General features: G+C 43.8%; 1 protein-coding gene across 2 annotated transcripts in view; it reads left to right on the plus strand.

Annotated features, from left to right (window-relative positions):
- Nucleotides 1-17,315, plus strand: part of TOGARAM2 (TOG array regulator of axonemal microtubules 2) — a 203,215-nt gene that overhangs the window by 116,664 nt on the left and 69,236 nt on the right. For both annotated transcript variants that reach the window (XM_033935971.1, XM_033935970.1), the window contains exons 9-10: nt 3,878-4,031; nt 6,689-6,862. In XM_033935971.1, the coding sequence (XP_033791862.1) occupies nt 3,878-4,031; nt 6,689-6,862 (328 nt within the window). The remainder of the gene's footprint in view (nt 1-3,877; nt 4,032-6,688; nt 6,863-17,315) is intronic.

A 17,315-nucleotide genomic window follows, 5' to 3' on the forward strand; every position in this document is an offset into this window, starting at 1 on the left:
CATGATCTAGCATTTCTTAGCATTAAATCTTTGCTGCCAAATTCCAGACCATTCCTCAAACTTCACTAGGTCCTTCCTCATGCAATCCACACCATCATAGGTACCTACTTTGTTGCAGATTTTGGTATCATCCACAAAGAGGCAAATCTTACCAGATAGCCCTTCAGCAATATTGCTTACAAAAATGTTAAAAATCATAGGCCCAAGAACTGAACCTTGTGCCACACTGTTGTCAACATTCCTTTCCTCCAAGCGATTTCCATTGACCACTACCCTCTGTCATCTTCCACTCATCCAGTTCCTGACCCAGTCAGTCACTTTGAGACCCACACCGAGGGCCTGGTCTACATCACTTCTTTGTAATCCATTAAAACAAATGTATCGGTTCCTATATTTTGTGGAGACAGTAATTGTAGCATTGAAGATTGAAGCATCCCAGATTCAGCTAGAGCAGTGGTCTCAAACTCAAACCCTTTGCAGGGCCACATTTTGTATTGGTGGGTACTTGGAGGGCCGCAGAAAAAAATAGTTAATGTCTTATTAAAGAAATTACAATTTTGCATGAGGTAAAACTCTATAGTTTATAAATCTTTCCTTTTGGCTAAGTCTTAATAATAATATTGTAATTTATAGCTAAAGAGACATATGATCAAGAAACTGTTTTATTTTACTTTTGTGATTATGATAAACATACTGAGGGCCTCAAAATAGTACCTGGCGGGCCGCATGTGGCCCCCGGGCCACGAGTTTGAGACCACTGAGCTAGAGGTACACTACAAAGGTAACTTTCTGCAGGAACTGATTCTTAAGTAACCAGTTTAGAGAATGACACGGAACTCAATTTCCCTTTCCCATCCCTGTGAGTTTTGTCACTGTTGCTGAACCTGCCCATTCTTGTAAGCTCTGCCTTAACCAGACAAGCCTTGAACACTTATGATTTTTAAAGAGTTTGAGGCTTGTGCAGATGAGGATGGAGGAGCTTGCAGGAATGGGAGAGGGACAGGAAAAGTAGTTCCCGCTGGAATGGGGAAAAATTTGTTCCGGTGTCATTCTTTATAAAAGACCATACCTCTGAGGGAGCAATATTCATAAAAGGCGTGAGTAATATTGATGGCATAATAAGTGGTTATTTCTATCTCTTGAACACTTGGACAAGAGTTAGTGCTACTGTACTACTTGTACTATTACTTATCATTTCTACAGTGCTAGTAGAGGTATACAGCATTGTATACAAATGACCAGGATCAGTAAATGGGGATTCTTTGGCACTTTTATTCATACGTACTTTGTAAAATAGAAATATACACCTGTATTCCAAACTCCACCCCTGGAACATCCACTTTCCAAATGCATAAACTTCAAACCCTTCAAAATACAGCTATAAGAATAATTTTCAATCTGAAAAAAGTGATAGGATCGCACTTTATCTACTAGAGCTGCACTGGATACCAGTGGAAGTGGAAGCTAGGATTCATTAATTCTTTTGTATATTGTTCAAAACTTGCTTTGGGGACACTCCAGATTATATAACTCTTTAAATTTTCCAAAAAGTCATCTTGGAATTTAAGGCAAAACCATACCTTTTGTTTTCCTGATATTAAAAATTTAAATTACTCCAGGATTTTCAATTCAATCTGGGCTTATCAAGCAGCTAAACTGTGGAGAACTCCACCTAGTAGAATCAATCAAAAAATTAACTTTAAGAGTTTCAAAAAAGAATTTGATGGAAAAGCGGAGATTTAGAGGGGATATGGATAGAGACTTACAAGATCATGAAGGGCATAAAGAAAGTGGAGAGGGACAGATTCTTCAAACTTTTGAAGACTACAAGAACGAGAGGGCATTCGGAAAAATTAAAAGGGGACAGATTCAAAACCAATGCTAGGAAGTTCTTCATCACCCAGAGGGTGGTGGACACCTGGAATGTGCTTCCAGAGGGCATGATAGTACGGTTTTGGAGTTCAAGAAGGGATTGAATGATTTCCTGAAGGAAAAGGGGATAGAAGGGTATAGATAGAGGATTACTATACAGGTCCTGGACCTGTTGGGCCGCCGCGTGAACGGACTGCTGGGCATGATGGACCTCTGGTCTGACCCAGCAGAGGCATTACTTATGTTCTTATAACTATAAGATAACCTGTTCATAATGTTATATTAGATCATTTATTTTTTTGTAAACCATTATGAACTTCCATGAGGTATTGGCAGTGTATAAATAAAGATTGTGTTGTATTATATAAACATTGGTGTGAGATCGACTTCTGTGTATACTTTTATAAGAGACAATATCTGCATGTCTAGCCCCATTATACAAGTGGAAATTTCTTCTAAAATTGCTCCCTAACCTCCAGAATGCTATATATGGTGCTTTCAGTTGCGTGTACTAATTTGAGCACATGCCCAATTTGTGTGCTGAGCTTAATTGAATTATCAGCACCGATAATTGGCCACTAACAATATTGGCACTAATTGTCAATAATTAATACATCATTTTAGGTTTATTCTATAAAGAGGTATGTGTAAATTCTACTGCATGGATTGAAAAGGGGGTATGGCCATGGGGGGCCATGGACTTTCCAACAATTTGCACGCAGTGTTACAGAATGCTCCTGATCCGTCCCTAAAGTAGGTGTGGGAAATTACAACATTTCAGTTAGTGTGAGCCCATGCCTAAAACTTTGCTGTGAATCCCAGTTCTAAGCAGATTCTATAAATGGTGCCCAACTCAGAACACTGCATATAGAATAACACTTAGTGCACATTTTTTCAGTGCTAATTTTTCAGTGCTATATATAGGAGTTACCCTAAGTGGCCAGGGTTATTGACTTCTGTAATAATAATAATAATAATAATAATAATAACTTTATTCTTTTATACCACCATAACCAAAAGTTCTAGGCAGTTTACACTAAAAAGAGCTGGACAATCAGCGAAATACAATAATACAGTAAAAAATACAAATATTTGTAAAATACTATTTCAATAATAAAACTCTCATTAAGTAATAAACTTATTGAACAAAGTGGTCTTAATTCATTTCCAAAAACAGCAATAGGATAACATAGCTTGCTGAATACATTTACCTAACCAAGATTGTTGCCTACCAGCTTGAAATGCTAGGGTCCTATCTAAGAAGGTCTTATATCTACACTCATTAATTTTTGGATAAGCAAATAAGTAGAAGTTTTTAGTTTCTCTTGATGGTCTATGCAACACAAAATGAGGAAAAAGGTAAGCTGGAGACAATCCCGATATCAGCTTAAAGCATATACAAGAAAATCTGAATAATACTCTTGCCTCCAAATGCAGCCAATGAAGTAAACGATAATATGGACTAATACGGTTGTTCTTTTTTAAACCAAAAATCAATCGAACAGCTGTATTCTGAATTATCCTTAATTTCCTTAGAATTTTTTTTGGGTGCTTCTAAATAGATGATGTTACAACAGTCTAAAATAGACAAAACTAATGCCTGCACCGATAGTCTGAACGATAAAGGATCAAAATATTTTTTTATGGTTCTTAATTTCCACAATGTAAAAAAACATTTTTGTACCACTAAGTTTGTGTGTTCTGCTAGTGTTAAATGTCAGCCTAGTGTGATTCCCAGAATTTTGATAGATTTAATAATCGGGTAGTCATGACCATTAAGATGAAGCAATGAGTTTGTTATTTTGTCATTGGGACTAGCCAAGAAAAGTTTGGTCTTTTCCGTATTGAGTTTCAGTTTGAAATTAATTGTCCATATCTGAGTCATAATAGAAGATATCGGGTTTAAAATTTCAGAGATACTGTACTGTGTGGTTAAACTGCCAGCACTACAGCTGTGTACTGAAATATCCAGCCCTTGATTAACTGAGTTTTTTTATGTCGACAGATTAACGTCACCATAGCCAAATCAGCTCAAGACAAGATGCGCCAGAAAAGGATGGAAGAGCTTGAACATCAGCGCCAAAAGAGGGAAATGGAATGGTCCCAGCAGCAGCTCCAGATTCTGAAGAGTTTGGAACTTGAAGGTGTCTCTCAAGAAAGTAAGCGGAACTTGCAATAAAAGGAGAAGACTGTGGTTAATACAATTTCTAGTTTGAAAAATATGTTCAATTTCTAATCTGGTTTTGGCTTAGGGCAGCAGTTCTAAACCTTATTCTAGAGGCAAACGATATAGCTGAACACAATTTGGGGGGCGGATACCAGGGTTGACATGAGGAGCAGTAACAAAGTAAATGTCAGCAGATAAAGACCTGCATGGTCCATCTACCCTGCTCAATAAGGTGACCAGAGTTTGTAACTAGCACTTTGAGCAGGTTCCATCCATCCTTTTTCTACACAGAGATCTTGTGTGTTTATTCCATGTATTCTTGAATTCTGTCACCAATTTTTGTCTTCACAACCTCCCTTGGGAGGGCATTACAGGCATCCATCACCCTTTCTATGAAAAAGTATTTCCTGGGAGGAGGACAAAGTAAATTGGAGACTTAAATTAAAGAACTATAAACTCCTGATTAAAGAAAATTGTTCAAAACATTATGCACAGAAAATAGGGTCAGGCAAGATAAATAGTAGAGAATTATTTAAACTGGTTAATAACTTAACCGATACTACACTGGTTTTAAAAGCAGATAATGAATGCTCGCCGTCTCCTGATACTCTTGCAGAGTTCTTCAATAATAAAATTTTAGATTTGAGAGCAACATTACAATCTCCTACTTGCAACTATGATGCTTCACAACTTAGTTACTTGGAAGATGGCTCAAGGGCTGATATGTCTGGGATCATTTCCAAGCCCCAGACTGGCAACAGTTTTTAAAGTTGTTCAATAAATATGTCAAATCGAACTGTTTGCTGGACAATTGTCCCCCAAACGTAATGAAAAATGCTTCATCTACTTTTAAAGCAGATTTATTTAAATGGGCTACTTTTTCTTTGATTAAGGGACTATTTCCTGATGAATTGGATCAAATTTTGGTTACCCCTATTCTTAAAGATCAGAAGGTATCAATTGCCATGAAATCCAATTATAGACCCATAGCAAGCATTCCTTTGTTTACCAAATTACTGGAAGGTTTAGTTAATTTAGAATTAGTAAGTTATTTGGATAAATTTAATATTCTTAATGACTCTCAGTCAGGATTTAGAAGAGGATATAGTACGGAGACCGTCTTAACTTCAATGGTTGATTATCATCATGGTCTATTTAGCAAAGGCACTAGTGCCTTAATTCTTCAGCTAGATTTTAGTAGTGCCTTTGATCTAGTAGATCATGAAATATTGTTGAATTGTTTAGACATAATAGGACTTTCAGGAAGGGTCTGGAACTGGTTTCAAGGTTTTTTGAAGAAAAGATCTTATCAAGTGATTTGTGACGGTAACTATTCTCATTCATGGAGCAACCCATCTGGTATTCCCCAAGGTTCTCCTCTATCGCCTACCTTATTCAACATCTACATTTCCCCTTTAGGACATTTATTACAGAGTTTAAATGTAAAATTTTATATATATGCAGATGACATTCCTATTTTAATCCCTCTAAATAATTTTACAACTGAAATTTTAAACCAGATATCTTCTATTATGACTCAGATAGAACAGTGGACAATTAATTTCAAACTGAAACTCAATACAGAAAAGACCAAACTTTTTTTGGCTAGTTCCAACGACAGAGAATGTCAATCATCCAACTTATTCACCACTAGCTGCACTGCTGGGGAAGCAGACAATTTCCAGTGAGCTGCCAGAACAAGTCATGCAGCTGTCTAAAGCAACTTAGTAAAGCTGATTTTCCCTTCCTCCCAAGCCAGATCGTAGTGGTGTAAAAATGTCAGCTCAAGTGAGGGTTCTACAGCTCTGCGCAAAATGGAGGAGAGCATATGAAATACAAAGCGCCAGAATGTCATAGCCATGCCACAATTCCACCACATATGAAGATAAGTGCCCTCCTGCCCACAACACGGCAATCCCCACATTTTCAATGGCATATCAATGCCACAGAACCTCCAGTGTGACTGCCAAAGCACATTAGGGCGGGGGCATTCCAGGGGAGGAGCTCAGAGTTATTGTGGGAACAAGCAGTATTCAGTGCTGGTGCCTGCACATACTTAAGGGCATGTGCCATAGGGCCACACAAAAGGCAGTCTTAATTTTGCCTGGTTAGCTATGTGGATATGTATGTAGAGCACTGAATATCAGCCATACCTGCTTAATTTCTGGGCAACACCAGATATTCAATGCTGGTGTTCAGACAGAGTTTGGAATTGACTATCCAGGTCTAGGTTGGCCATCAGCAGTCAGTATTTAAAGAAACACTGACTGCTTCTAGTTGAATATTTATCCAGGCTTTATTCATTTCTGCTTGGATAGGTTTCTGTAGTTTTAATTTATCCTTTTCTTTTCTTTTATTGTGGCATGATTTTTTTTGTTGATTCCCACATAGCTGGGAAAAAGTGGGTTTTATACGTTGGCACTGCTTCCTTTCACTTCTATTTAGCGTGATCTTGAGGAAGTCACATAATGTGTTTGTGATCAAACATAGAAATATGATCAGACTTCTCAGCGAAGGGATCTAGTTGACCATGGAATTTCAGTTGCATTACTTCCCGAATGCTGACAGTGCTCATCAATAATTGAATATATGGTGGTGTCGAAATACAGAAGGACAGAAGCTTTTATTGATCCACATCTTTTCTTGCAGATTCAAAAGACATTGGCTCAGGTAGTCTCAATGGTATGATCCAAGTACCTGTCAGCATGAAGGCTTCATACAGAGCGAGTGGTGGCATCAGCTTAAAGAAGCGGATTGATAGGCCTTCTCTACCCAGCATTCCCGTCACAAGTCAGGACCTCAGTATCTGCCGACGTCCTTCAGGTATGTATTATAATGAACATCCTCCAGGGGTGAGAGATAACAGCTACAAGTGAGGAAAGGTAGAAGAGCTTCTATAACATGACCAGCAGGAGGCATTCTCTTTTGGCTGATCAGTTAAGCTGCTGCCTATATATCTGGAGGTTGCTGATTCTGGGTCTGGCTGAGATGTTTCCTCAAGGTATGAGCTTATCATCAAGATATCAGTTTGAAAAAAGTCCAAAGGGACTCCATGTGGATCTGGAAAGAGGAAATTATATTCAACAGTGGTATAAGGTATGACCATAGGCACAATTATCTTAGGAAGCTGGTAAACAATTGAGCTTGATATCATTCAGGACTGCTGTTTATTTTTATGTTTATAAGGTTTTTAATATACTGCCTTTCAGGCTGAAACACAGAAACATGATGACAGATAGCCAAATGGCCCATCTAGTCTGCCCATCCGCAGTAACCATTATATCTTGAATTCAGACACAGTCTCTGTCTCCACCACCTCTTCCAGGAGATTGTTCCATGCATCTACCACCCTTTCTGTAAAAAGTATTTCCTTAGATTACTCCAGAGCCTATCACCTCTTAACTTCATCCTATGCCCTCTCATTACAGAGTTTCCTTTCAAATGAAAGAGACTCGACTCACGTGCATTTACATTACATAGGTATTTAAATGTCTCTATCATATCTCCCCTCTCCAGTCTTTCCTCCAAAGTATACAGATTGAGATCTTTAAGTCTGTCCTGATACGCCCTATGATGAAGACCACGCACCATCTTAGTAGCCTTCTCTGGACCGACTCCATCCTTTTTATATCTTTTTGAAGGTGTGGCCCTCCAGAATTGTACACAATATTCTAAATGAGGTCTCACCAAAATCTTATACAGAGACATCAATACCTCCTTTTTCCTACTGGCCATACCTCTCCCTATGTAACCTAGCATCCTTCTAGCCTTAGAGCCTGGGCCAATCAGACCTTAGATTAAGTGGGGATGGGCGGACCTGCTATGCCTAAGGCCTGATTGGTCCAGGCTTCTACAGCCTGGGCCAATCAGGCCTTAGGCTTCGGAAGGATGGGCCAGGAAGGGGCGGGCCCGCCTCATTTCGACGAGACGGGCCTGCCGGCTGCACGGGCAAGTCCCGTCTGGCCAACAAGGAAAGGTTAGTTTGGTTGGGGGGAGGTTTGAGGGCTGTTAGCGCGGGGGGGGGGGCAGTCGGTAGTGTCGGGGGGGGGGGCGGTCGGTATACTTATAGAAGCAGAGAGATCCCTTGCCGCAATAAGTATAGTGGCCGCGTCTACTTACAATGTAGACCAGCATTTTGTTGGCCTACATTGTAAGCGTCTCTTCCTCTACTAGGGAGACGCATAGGGCCGCCTAGGATCGCCTAAAACCCGCCTAAGGCCCTTAGGCGAGCTTAGGTGTCTTGCGGGCCTCGCCTTCAATATAGAAAGCCTGCCGGGGGAGCATTTTTTTAAAAAAACGTGCATCCCGATTGGCTTATTAGACAGCTGTAGGACACCTACAGCTGCCTAAAATCGGGACGCACTATGTAGAATCGGGGCCTTAATGTCCCATCCCTAAGGATAATAGGTACTCGCCGCACCTCAATCTTCTCAGTGACTGCCCCTATGATCTAGAATTCTCTTCCTATATATATAAGATCCAAACACAATTTACAGAAGTTTAAAAGTAGTTTAAAATGTTTTCTTTTTAAAGATGCCTTTAACTGACCATTTGATTTAAGTCCAGCAACTTTTAACCTTTCCCCGCCCTAATGTACTTCCCTTTTATGTACCTTTTCTCGATAAATATTGTAGTTCTCCCCTCTTCCTATTGTATCTCCATGGTTTTAATAGTTAAGTACGCTAAAAATTGTCTGTCTTTTGTATCCCTGTAAATGTTCTAATTATTATTGTACAATGCTTAGTATCTTAGGATAAGCGTTTAATCAAATACATGAATAAACTTGAAACTTGAATTCATTTCAAAGATAACTTTCCACAAGGTATAATTCTATAACAGGGTATTAGAAATTAGGTACAACAGCAAGAAATGAATCACCTCAAAGTTCCACAAAAGCGGGACAATCCAAGACAAGGCAAAGAGTGGAACCAATGTTCTGGATAATAAGTTTATCGGCAAGATGTATAAAAAAATCAGCAGTAAAGTCTTGTCAAAACAATCCACTTTAGCAACAGGATCCTACATATTTCGGCTAAATGAAAGCCTTCCTCGGAGGTCTGGTACGATGTTGACTAAAACCTATTTAAAGCCAATGTGGAAACAATAAAGATAAACAGAGCGGATTAGATGGTGATAGATTTTGATATTATCTGTTCTAAAAGGCATTTCCTTCTCTACCTGCCAGGATCTTTTGATGATATTGGAGAGGGCAGAAAGCCTGAGTAATGCAAAGCAGCACAGATGAAGCTCCATGCTTTGACATTAGGCAGTTAAAATAGAAAACCAGAAAAACAGTGGCATAGCTAGGATTGAATGGGTTGTGGGTAGAAAAATTGAGATGGGCCCTCTGATAACACCATCACTCCCAAAGTAGTGCAGAGCAGAGAAGTGGGGAGAGGCTGTCTTGTCCAGTGTCTCTTCTCTGTGTCCCTGTGTCCTCCAGAGCCAGCATCTCTTTTGTGTCCCTATCCCTTCTAATGTCTGGTTTCTCTCCTCTTTCCCTTCTTTCTGTGCCTCCTGACCCCCCTCCCACCTTCTGTAATTTGGCATCTTTCTCCCTCCTTCCATTGGGTCATCTACTCTCTCCGAGTCCAATCTCTGTCTCTCCTCCTTCCATTTCCCCCAGTCCAGCATCTCCTCCCTCTTTTTCATCTCTCTTTTGCTCCAGGTCATTCTCTCTTTTTTTTTTTTACTCTTCCCCCACCCCTGAGGTCCAGCATCTAGTCCTCTTCTCTTTTGCTTCAGATCTCTCTCATTCTTTATCTATTCCCTCTGCACTCCACATTGGGTCCAGTGCCTCTCCACCCCTTCTCTCCCCCCCCCCCCACAGTATGTCTGTACAGTCTGGCATCTGGTGTCTAACCCCTGCCACTGCCAGTCCTTCAAAAGCTGCAGTGGGTTGCTGCAGAAGCAGTGCTGAAAGCTGCTCTTTCTTTGGTAAGGCTTTTCCTCTGCTGCAACTTCCTGTGAGTGGGGCTTGGCATAAGAAAGGCCCTGCCAAACAGAGAGCAGTATTCAGTGCTGCCTTTGTTGTAACCCACTGCAGTGTTTGGAGAACCAGCAAGGCAGGGGGTTAGACAGACGCCAAACCATGCAGGCACAAGGTACCACACCTGGGCATGGAAGGGAGAGTACAATTTCAAGCAGCCCCAATCATTGTAGTTAACCAATTACTACTCACTACTACGCAAATAGAATAAAGATAAACCATATATTCCATCAAAACATTCAATTCCACCTGCTATTCAACTTTTGCAACTAATTGTTCAACTTCAGCTGGATCTTCAGAGTGCCAGCAAAGTAGTATAACTTCAGTGCAAAAATTGAATAGCAGGTGGAATTGAATGTTTTGATGGAATATATGGTTGCCCCAATCATTGGGCATTTTGCTGAGCCCACTCGATGGTAGCTGTGCCCCTGCAAAAAAGGATAAGGTAGATCTGCAGGTTCACTGTGCTGAGAGCCTGATTAAAACTTTCTACCCAGCAGCTGGTAAAAGAGGGAGAGGTTCAGTTAAGTTTTGAGTATCGACCCCTGAGATAGCTCCAGGATCCCAAGAAAGCCAGGTGGGACTTGCCCAGGCCTTCTTCCCCTAGATGCTGAGTCATAAAAGTAGGATAAGCAAGACTGACAGAAGCCCAAGAGTGAGAGGATGGTATTAATTTATTTTTCTTATAAGTTGTCCTGAGCCTCAAGAGTTGTTTTGGGTTGTAAAACAGGATAGCCAAAAGTGGAAAAAGGACATTATCCCAGGACAAGCAGGCAGCATATTCTTGACTGATAGGGTGACGGCACCGACGGAGCCCCGGTAAGGACAATTTTAGAGTGATTGCACTCTAAGAACTTAGAAAGTTCTAGTTAGGCCGCACCGCGCGTGCGCGAGTGCCTTCCCACCCGACGAAGGTGCGCGGTCCCCAGTTTCTTAGTTTCCGCGGAGCTAAGAAGACGCGTGTTTCCAACGGCTGTTGGAAATTTTTTTCATTGTTACTTGCCTTCCCGCTCGTGCGTTATTTTTCTTCGAGAATTGTTCTCTTTCTTGGGCGGGGCCTGTTGGCACCATCGAAGCCTCGGGCTTCGATTTTGCTACGGCCGTTTTTCCCTTCATGCCCCCTTCACCGGGTTTTAAAAAGTGTCAGCGGTGTGCGCGCCCTATATCTTTATCCGACCCATACAAGTGGTGCCTGCAGTGTCTGGGTCCGGACCATAGGACAGAAACGTGCACCCGCTGTAGTTCTCTTCAAAAGAGAACTTTAAAAAATCGTCAAATACAGCAGCGGATCCTTTTCGATACCGCTATGGAAGTTCCACCGGTATCGACTCCTGCAACTTCCTCCAAGTCGACACCGGTAGTGTCGGCACCGCAAGATCCATCGCCGGTGTCGCACCCCGTAGGTAAGCCGGCTAAGAAGCCTTCCCCTACTGTTCTCGGGCCGCCAGTCGAGCATGCAGTGAGCCAAGTCCTGCAGACTGCGCGCCGGCCCCGTAAGCGCTCCGCTCCCATTGAAGTTACTGCCTCTTCATCGGCATCGACTTCACCTGAGCGTCGAGCTGCACCGCAGGTACCGAGCAAGAAAAAAGCGGTACCGGTGCCATCGGGACCGACTCTGGATGAGCGTATTGCCTCCATGCTACAGGTACAACTTAAGGAGCAACTGCAACAATTGCTCCCGGCTCTGCTGACTCCGAACCTTCCAGTGTCGATTGTCGACCAGCCTCTTTTATCGGCATCGACGTTATCGGCACCGCAAAAATCTATATCTATGCCTGTTCTGTCGGCAGAGCCGAAGTCTCTTCGGCGTACTGCTTACTCGGCTTCTGATCCGGTACCGTTCTCTGACACCCGTACCGCCGTACAGTCACCAGGTACGGTATCGACACGTTCAGGGAAATCGGTACGCAAGACCAAGCATACCAAATCCTCCACTCCCCTTTCTCAGGGCCGTCTTCAATCGGTACGGGACCCTGAGTTGTGGGATGACTCTGACGATCCCCTCGGTACCGAGGAAGATTATTCGTCTGATGAGGATGATCCATCGGTGCAGGATCCTGCTAGTAAGCCAGAGCACTCCTCCTTCACCAAGTTCCTAAAGGAGATGTCAGACACCCTTTCAATCCCTCTAGAGTCTGACTCTAAAAAATCCAAGGCATTTCTCGATGCTTTGGATTTTGACCAACCTCCCAAAGAGTTTTTGAAGTTACCCCTCCATGACATCTTGAGGGAAACTTTTTACAAGAATTTGGAAACTCCTCTAACTATTCCAGGAGCCCCTAGGAAACTGGAATCACTTTATAAAGTGATTCCTATTCCAGGGTTTGACAAACACCAACTTCCCCATGAGTCTCTGCTGGTGGAGTCGAGTCCCAGTGTTCCCTCTAAGCTGCGCTGGCGTGCGCTGGCGCACAAAATATTACATCCAGCGCACAAGTTTCACGTCACAGCGCACGGCGGGCAGGGCGGCGAGAGGAGAATCGGGCGAGTTGGCTCATAACTTGCTGGCGCCCGATATTTTTAGCGCACAGCGAAAAAAATTTTGCTCACAACACCCGCCCGCTTAGAGGGAGCACTGGAGTCGACCCTGAAGAAATCTACGGGAGCTAGTGTATATGCCTCTGTCCCTCCTGGCAGAGAGGGCAAGGCCATGGATAAATTTGGGAAACGTCTTTACCAAAATGCGATGTTGGCCAACCGTTCAGGTAATTACGTTTTCACTTCTCTTTTTACCTGAAACATCTCATCCAACAGGTAGCCTCTTTTCAAAAGTATATTCCGGACCGAAAACTTCCTGCATTTCAACAATGCACCTCCAGCCTGTTGCAACTCAGGAAGTTTATGGTCCGTTCAATTTATGATACTTTTGAACTGACATCACGGGCCACTGCTATGTCTGTAGCGATGAGACGATTGGCATGGCTTCGAGTCTCAGACCTGGATGTGAACCACCAGGACCGGCTTGCCAATGCGCCCTGCCTAGGGGATGAGTTGTTTGGGGAGTCCATGGATACCACCACGCAAAAGCTTTCTGCCCATGAGACACGGTGGGACACCTTGTTGAAAAATAAGAAGAAGCCTCCTCCTCCTCGCCCATTTAGACAACAACCATCGTATCAGAGGAGGTTTTCTGCTCGGCGGGTTCAGCCTCATTCTCCTCAACCTCGGAGGCAACGCCAACAGCACCAACAGGCTCGTCAGCAACAGCCGCCTACCGTGAAGCCTGCCCCTCAAACTAAGCCGACGCAGCCCTTTTGACTCCCTTCTCCAGGGCATTGCCAGACTTCCTCCCTCCTGTCCTCTTCCACAGCCCATAGGAGGTCGACTTCACGTTTTTCACTCTCGATGGGAAGTAATCACCACCGACCAGTGGGCGCTTTCGATCATAGCCCACGGCTACTCCCTCAACTTCCAGACTCCTCCGCCCTTAGGCCTACCAAAAGAGTCTGCTTCCAACAAATCTCAGTCCCTCCTTCTCGCTCAAGAGGTTCAATCCCTCCTTCTTCTCAATGCCATCGAAGAAGTTCCTCAAGATCAGCGAGGCCAGGGATTTTACTCCCGGTACTTTCTAGTACCCAAAATGACCGGAGACCTCAGACCAATATTAGATCTCAGAGATCTCAACAAATGTTTGGTCAAGGAGAAGTTCAAAATGCTATCTCTTGCCACCCTATACCCTCTTCTCTCTCAGGGCGACTGGCTATGCTCCCTTGATCTCAAGGAGGCGTACACACACATTCCTATCCATCTGACGTCCAGGCAATATCTACGCTTTCTCATCAACCAACATCATTATCAGTACAAGGTGTTACCCTTCGGCCTGGCCTCCTCTCCCAGGGTGTTCACCAAATGTCTGATTGTGGTTGCGGCCTATCTCCGCTCTCACAACTTTCAAGTCTTCCCTTATCTGGACGACTGGCTGATCAAGGCTCATTCTCCTCAGGCGGTTCAGCTTGCCACCAATCAAACCATTCACTTCCTTCGACTGTTGGGGTTCGAAATCAATCTACCCAAGTCACACCTCATTCCAACTCAGCGACTTCAATTCATTGGAGCCATTCTGGACACTATTCGGATGAGGGCGTTTCTTCCACCAAACCGCCTTCACACCATCCTTTATCTCTGTCAGTAGGTGTTTCAGCAAACTTCCATCTCTGCAAATCACATGATGGTGCTCTTGGGACACATGGCCTCCACAGTACATGTCACACCCTTCGCACGTCTCCACCTGCGTACTCCTCAATGGACCTTAGCGACCCAGTGGTCCCAAGCGACGGATCCTTGTTCACAACACATATCTGTGACCTCGTCTCTTCGACAGTCGCTTCTTTGGTGGTTGACATCTTCAAATCTATCCAGAGGTCTGCTGTTCCATCTACCTCCTCATCAACTAGTCATCACCACGGATTCCGCCCCCTATGCCTGGGGAGCTCACTTGAACGAGTTCCAAACTCAGGGATTTTGGACTACCCAGGAAAAGAAACACCACATCAATTTCCTGGAACTCCGAGCGAAGTTTTATGCCCTCAAGGCATTTCAACATCTTCTCTTTCCTCAAGTACTACTCATTTGCACAGACAATCAAGTTGCAATGTACTACATCAACAAACAGGGAGGGACGGGCTCCCGCCTGTTGTGTCAGGAAGCCCAAAGGATTTGGTCTTGGGCGATAGCTCGTCACTTATTCCTGAAGGCTGTCTACATTCAAGGGGAACGGAATTCCTTAGCAGACAATCTCAGCAGAATTCTTCAACCTCACGAATGGTCTCTCGATCCCACGACTCTTCAGTCCATTTTCGCTCAATGGGGCACTCCTCAAGTGGACCTTTTTGCAGCTCCCTACAACCATCAGTTGCCCCTGTTTTGCTCCAGACTCTACTCTCCTCACCGTCTGAAGCCCGATGCATTTCTCCTGGATTGGACCAGTCTCTTCCTATATGCATTTCCCCCTCTACCGCTCATGCTGCGGACATTGTTCAAGCTCAAGAGGGAACAGGCCACCATGATTCTCATCACTCCACGGTGGCCCAGGCAACATTGGTTCTCCCTTCTACTTCAACTCAGTTCCAGGGAACCCATACCTCTTCCACTGTTTCCTTCTCTGCTTACTCAGCATCAACAGTCCCTTCTGCATCTCAACCTGCAGTCTCTGCACCTGACAGCTTGGTTTCTCTCGGGCTGACTTCGGCTCATTCACTCCTTTCTCAGCCTGTCCGTTCTATCATTGATGCTTCCAGGAAACCGTCCACTCTTCAGTGTTATCAACAGAAGTGGTCTCGGTTTTCTTCCTGGTGCCTCTTACATCACCATAATCCCATGTCTCTAGCAGTGGGATTGGTGTTGGACTATCTTCTTTCCTTGTCTGACTCTGGCCTTAAATCTACTTCTATCAGAGTTCATCTTAGTGCAATTGCTGCTTTTCATGAGCCGGTCCATGGAAAACCCCTCTCGGCTCATCCTTTGGTTTCTAGGTTCATGAGGGGCCTTTTCAATGTGAAACCACCTCTTAGGCCCCCCTCCTGTAGTCTGGGATCTCAATGTGGTTCTTTCTGCTTTAATGAAGCCTCCTTTCGAACCTTTGGCCACAGCACATTTCAAATTTCTTACTTGGAAAGTGGTCTTCCTTATAGCTCTCACTTCTGCCAGGAGGGTCAGTGAGCTGCATGCACTAGTGGCCGATCCACCTTTCACTGTTTTTCACCATGATAAGGTGGTCCTCCGTACATATCCAAAATTTCTCCCTAAGGTTGTGTCTGATTTTCATCTTAATCAATCCATTGTCCTACCTGTATTTTTTCCGAAGCCTTATTCTAATCCAGGTGAACAGGCTTTGCATACCTTGGACTGTAAACGTGCTCTGGCTTACTATCTTGAACGCACCAAACCTCACAGATCATCTCCTCAACTGTTTTTGTCCTTTGATCCTAACAAGTTGGGTCATCCTGTATCTAAACGCACCCTGTCCAATTGGCTTGCTGCTTGCGTTTCTTTCTGTTATGCTCAGTCGGGCCTGACACTGGAAGGTTCTGTCACAGGCCACAAGATTAGAGCTATGGCAGCGTCTGTAGCTTTCCTCCGTTCCTCTTCCATTGAGGAAATCTGCAAGGCTGCTACTTGGTCCTCAGTTCATACTTTTACATCTCACTATTGTCTGGATGCATTCTCCAGACGGGATGGACACTTCGGCCAATCTGTTTTACAAAATTTGTTTTCCTAATGGCCAACCTTCCCTCCATCCCTCTTTTTGTTAGCTTGGAGGTCACCCATCAGTCAAGAATATGTTGCCTGCTTGTCCTGGGATAAAGCACAGTTACTTACCGTAACAGGTGTTATCCAGGGACAGCAGGCAGATATTCTTGCGTCCCTCCCACCTCCCCGGGTTGGCTTCTTAGCTGGCTTATACTAACTGGGGACCGCGCGCCTTCATCGGGCGGGAAGTGCGGCCTAACTAGAACTTTCTAAGTTCTTAGAGTGCAATCACTCTAAAATTGTCCGTACCGGGGCTCCGTCGGTGCCGTCACCCTGTCAGTCAAGAATATCTGCCTGCTGTCCCTGGATAACACCTGTTACGGTAAGTAACTGTGCTGTCTAGTGCTACCTGCAGTGACCTTAGGAAATTCAATGAATGTTCAGAAACAGCCATGGTCAGTGAGGAAGTTTGATTGTATGTTTCAAGCTACCTGTGGGGGGAGAGAATAAAACTCTGTTGCCTGAAATCCAAGTGAGAAGGAGAGCATATGTACATTGCCTACTGTCATAAAGGGAATAACAGTCCTAAGCAGCCACAGTACTAGCCATTTAAAGTCTTGGAGCAGGATGCTCTAAAATCACTGTTAAAATCCTGTGGGTCACTGTGGTGCCTGTAAATGGTCCGATTCGAAACGGTGATCGATGTTGAAACAATTTCACATGCAAATGAGTTTCGTTGAAGTCTGCTATAATCCCATCCGATCAGTCGTTGAAGAAAGTGACAGACACATGTGCAGAGCCAGCAGGGGAAGACCCGAACAGTTGAGCGGCAGGGGAAGCCCTGAAGCAGCCTCCTGCCTCTCAGCTGTTCGGGGCAGGAAGAGTAGATTTTTTAAAAAAATGGGCACAGATTTTGTGCTTGTGTTCTAATATTGATTGATGGCCATTGATTGATTGATTTACTGGCGTTTTTTTATATAGTTTTTCAGAAAATTAGGAGCATTTCTGATATCTCTTTCCTTCCTTCCACCAGTCCAATCTAGAAAATAAAAAAAGCCTACATGGTGCAGTTGCTCAGCCCCTCTTATCTAGGGCCTG

This window comes from Geotrypetes seraphini, chromosome 3 (genome assembly GCF_902459505.1).
Source record: "Geotrypetes seraphini chromosome 3, aGeoSer1.1, whole genome shotgun sequence".
NCBI classification, from domain to species: Eukaryota; Metazoa; Chordata; class Amphibia; order Gymnophiona; family Dermophiidae; genus Geotrypetes; species Geotrypetes seraphini.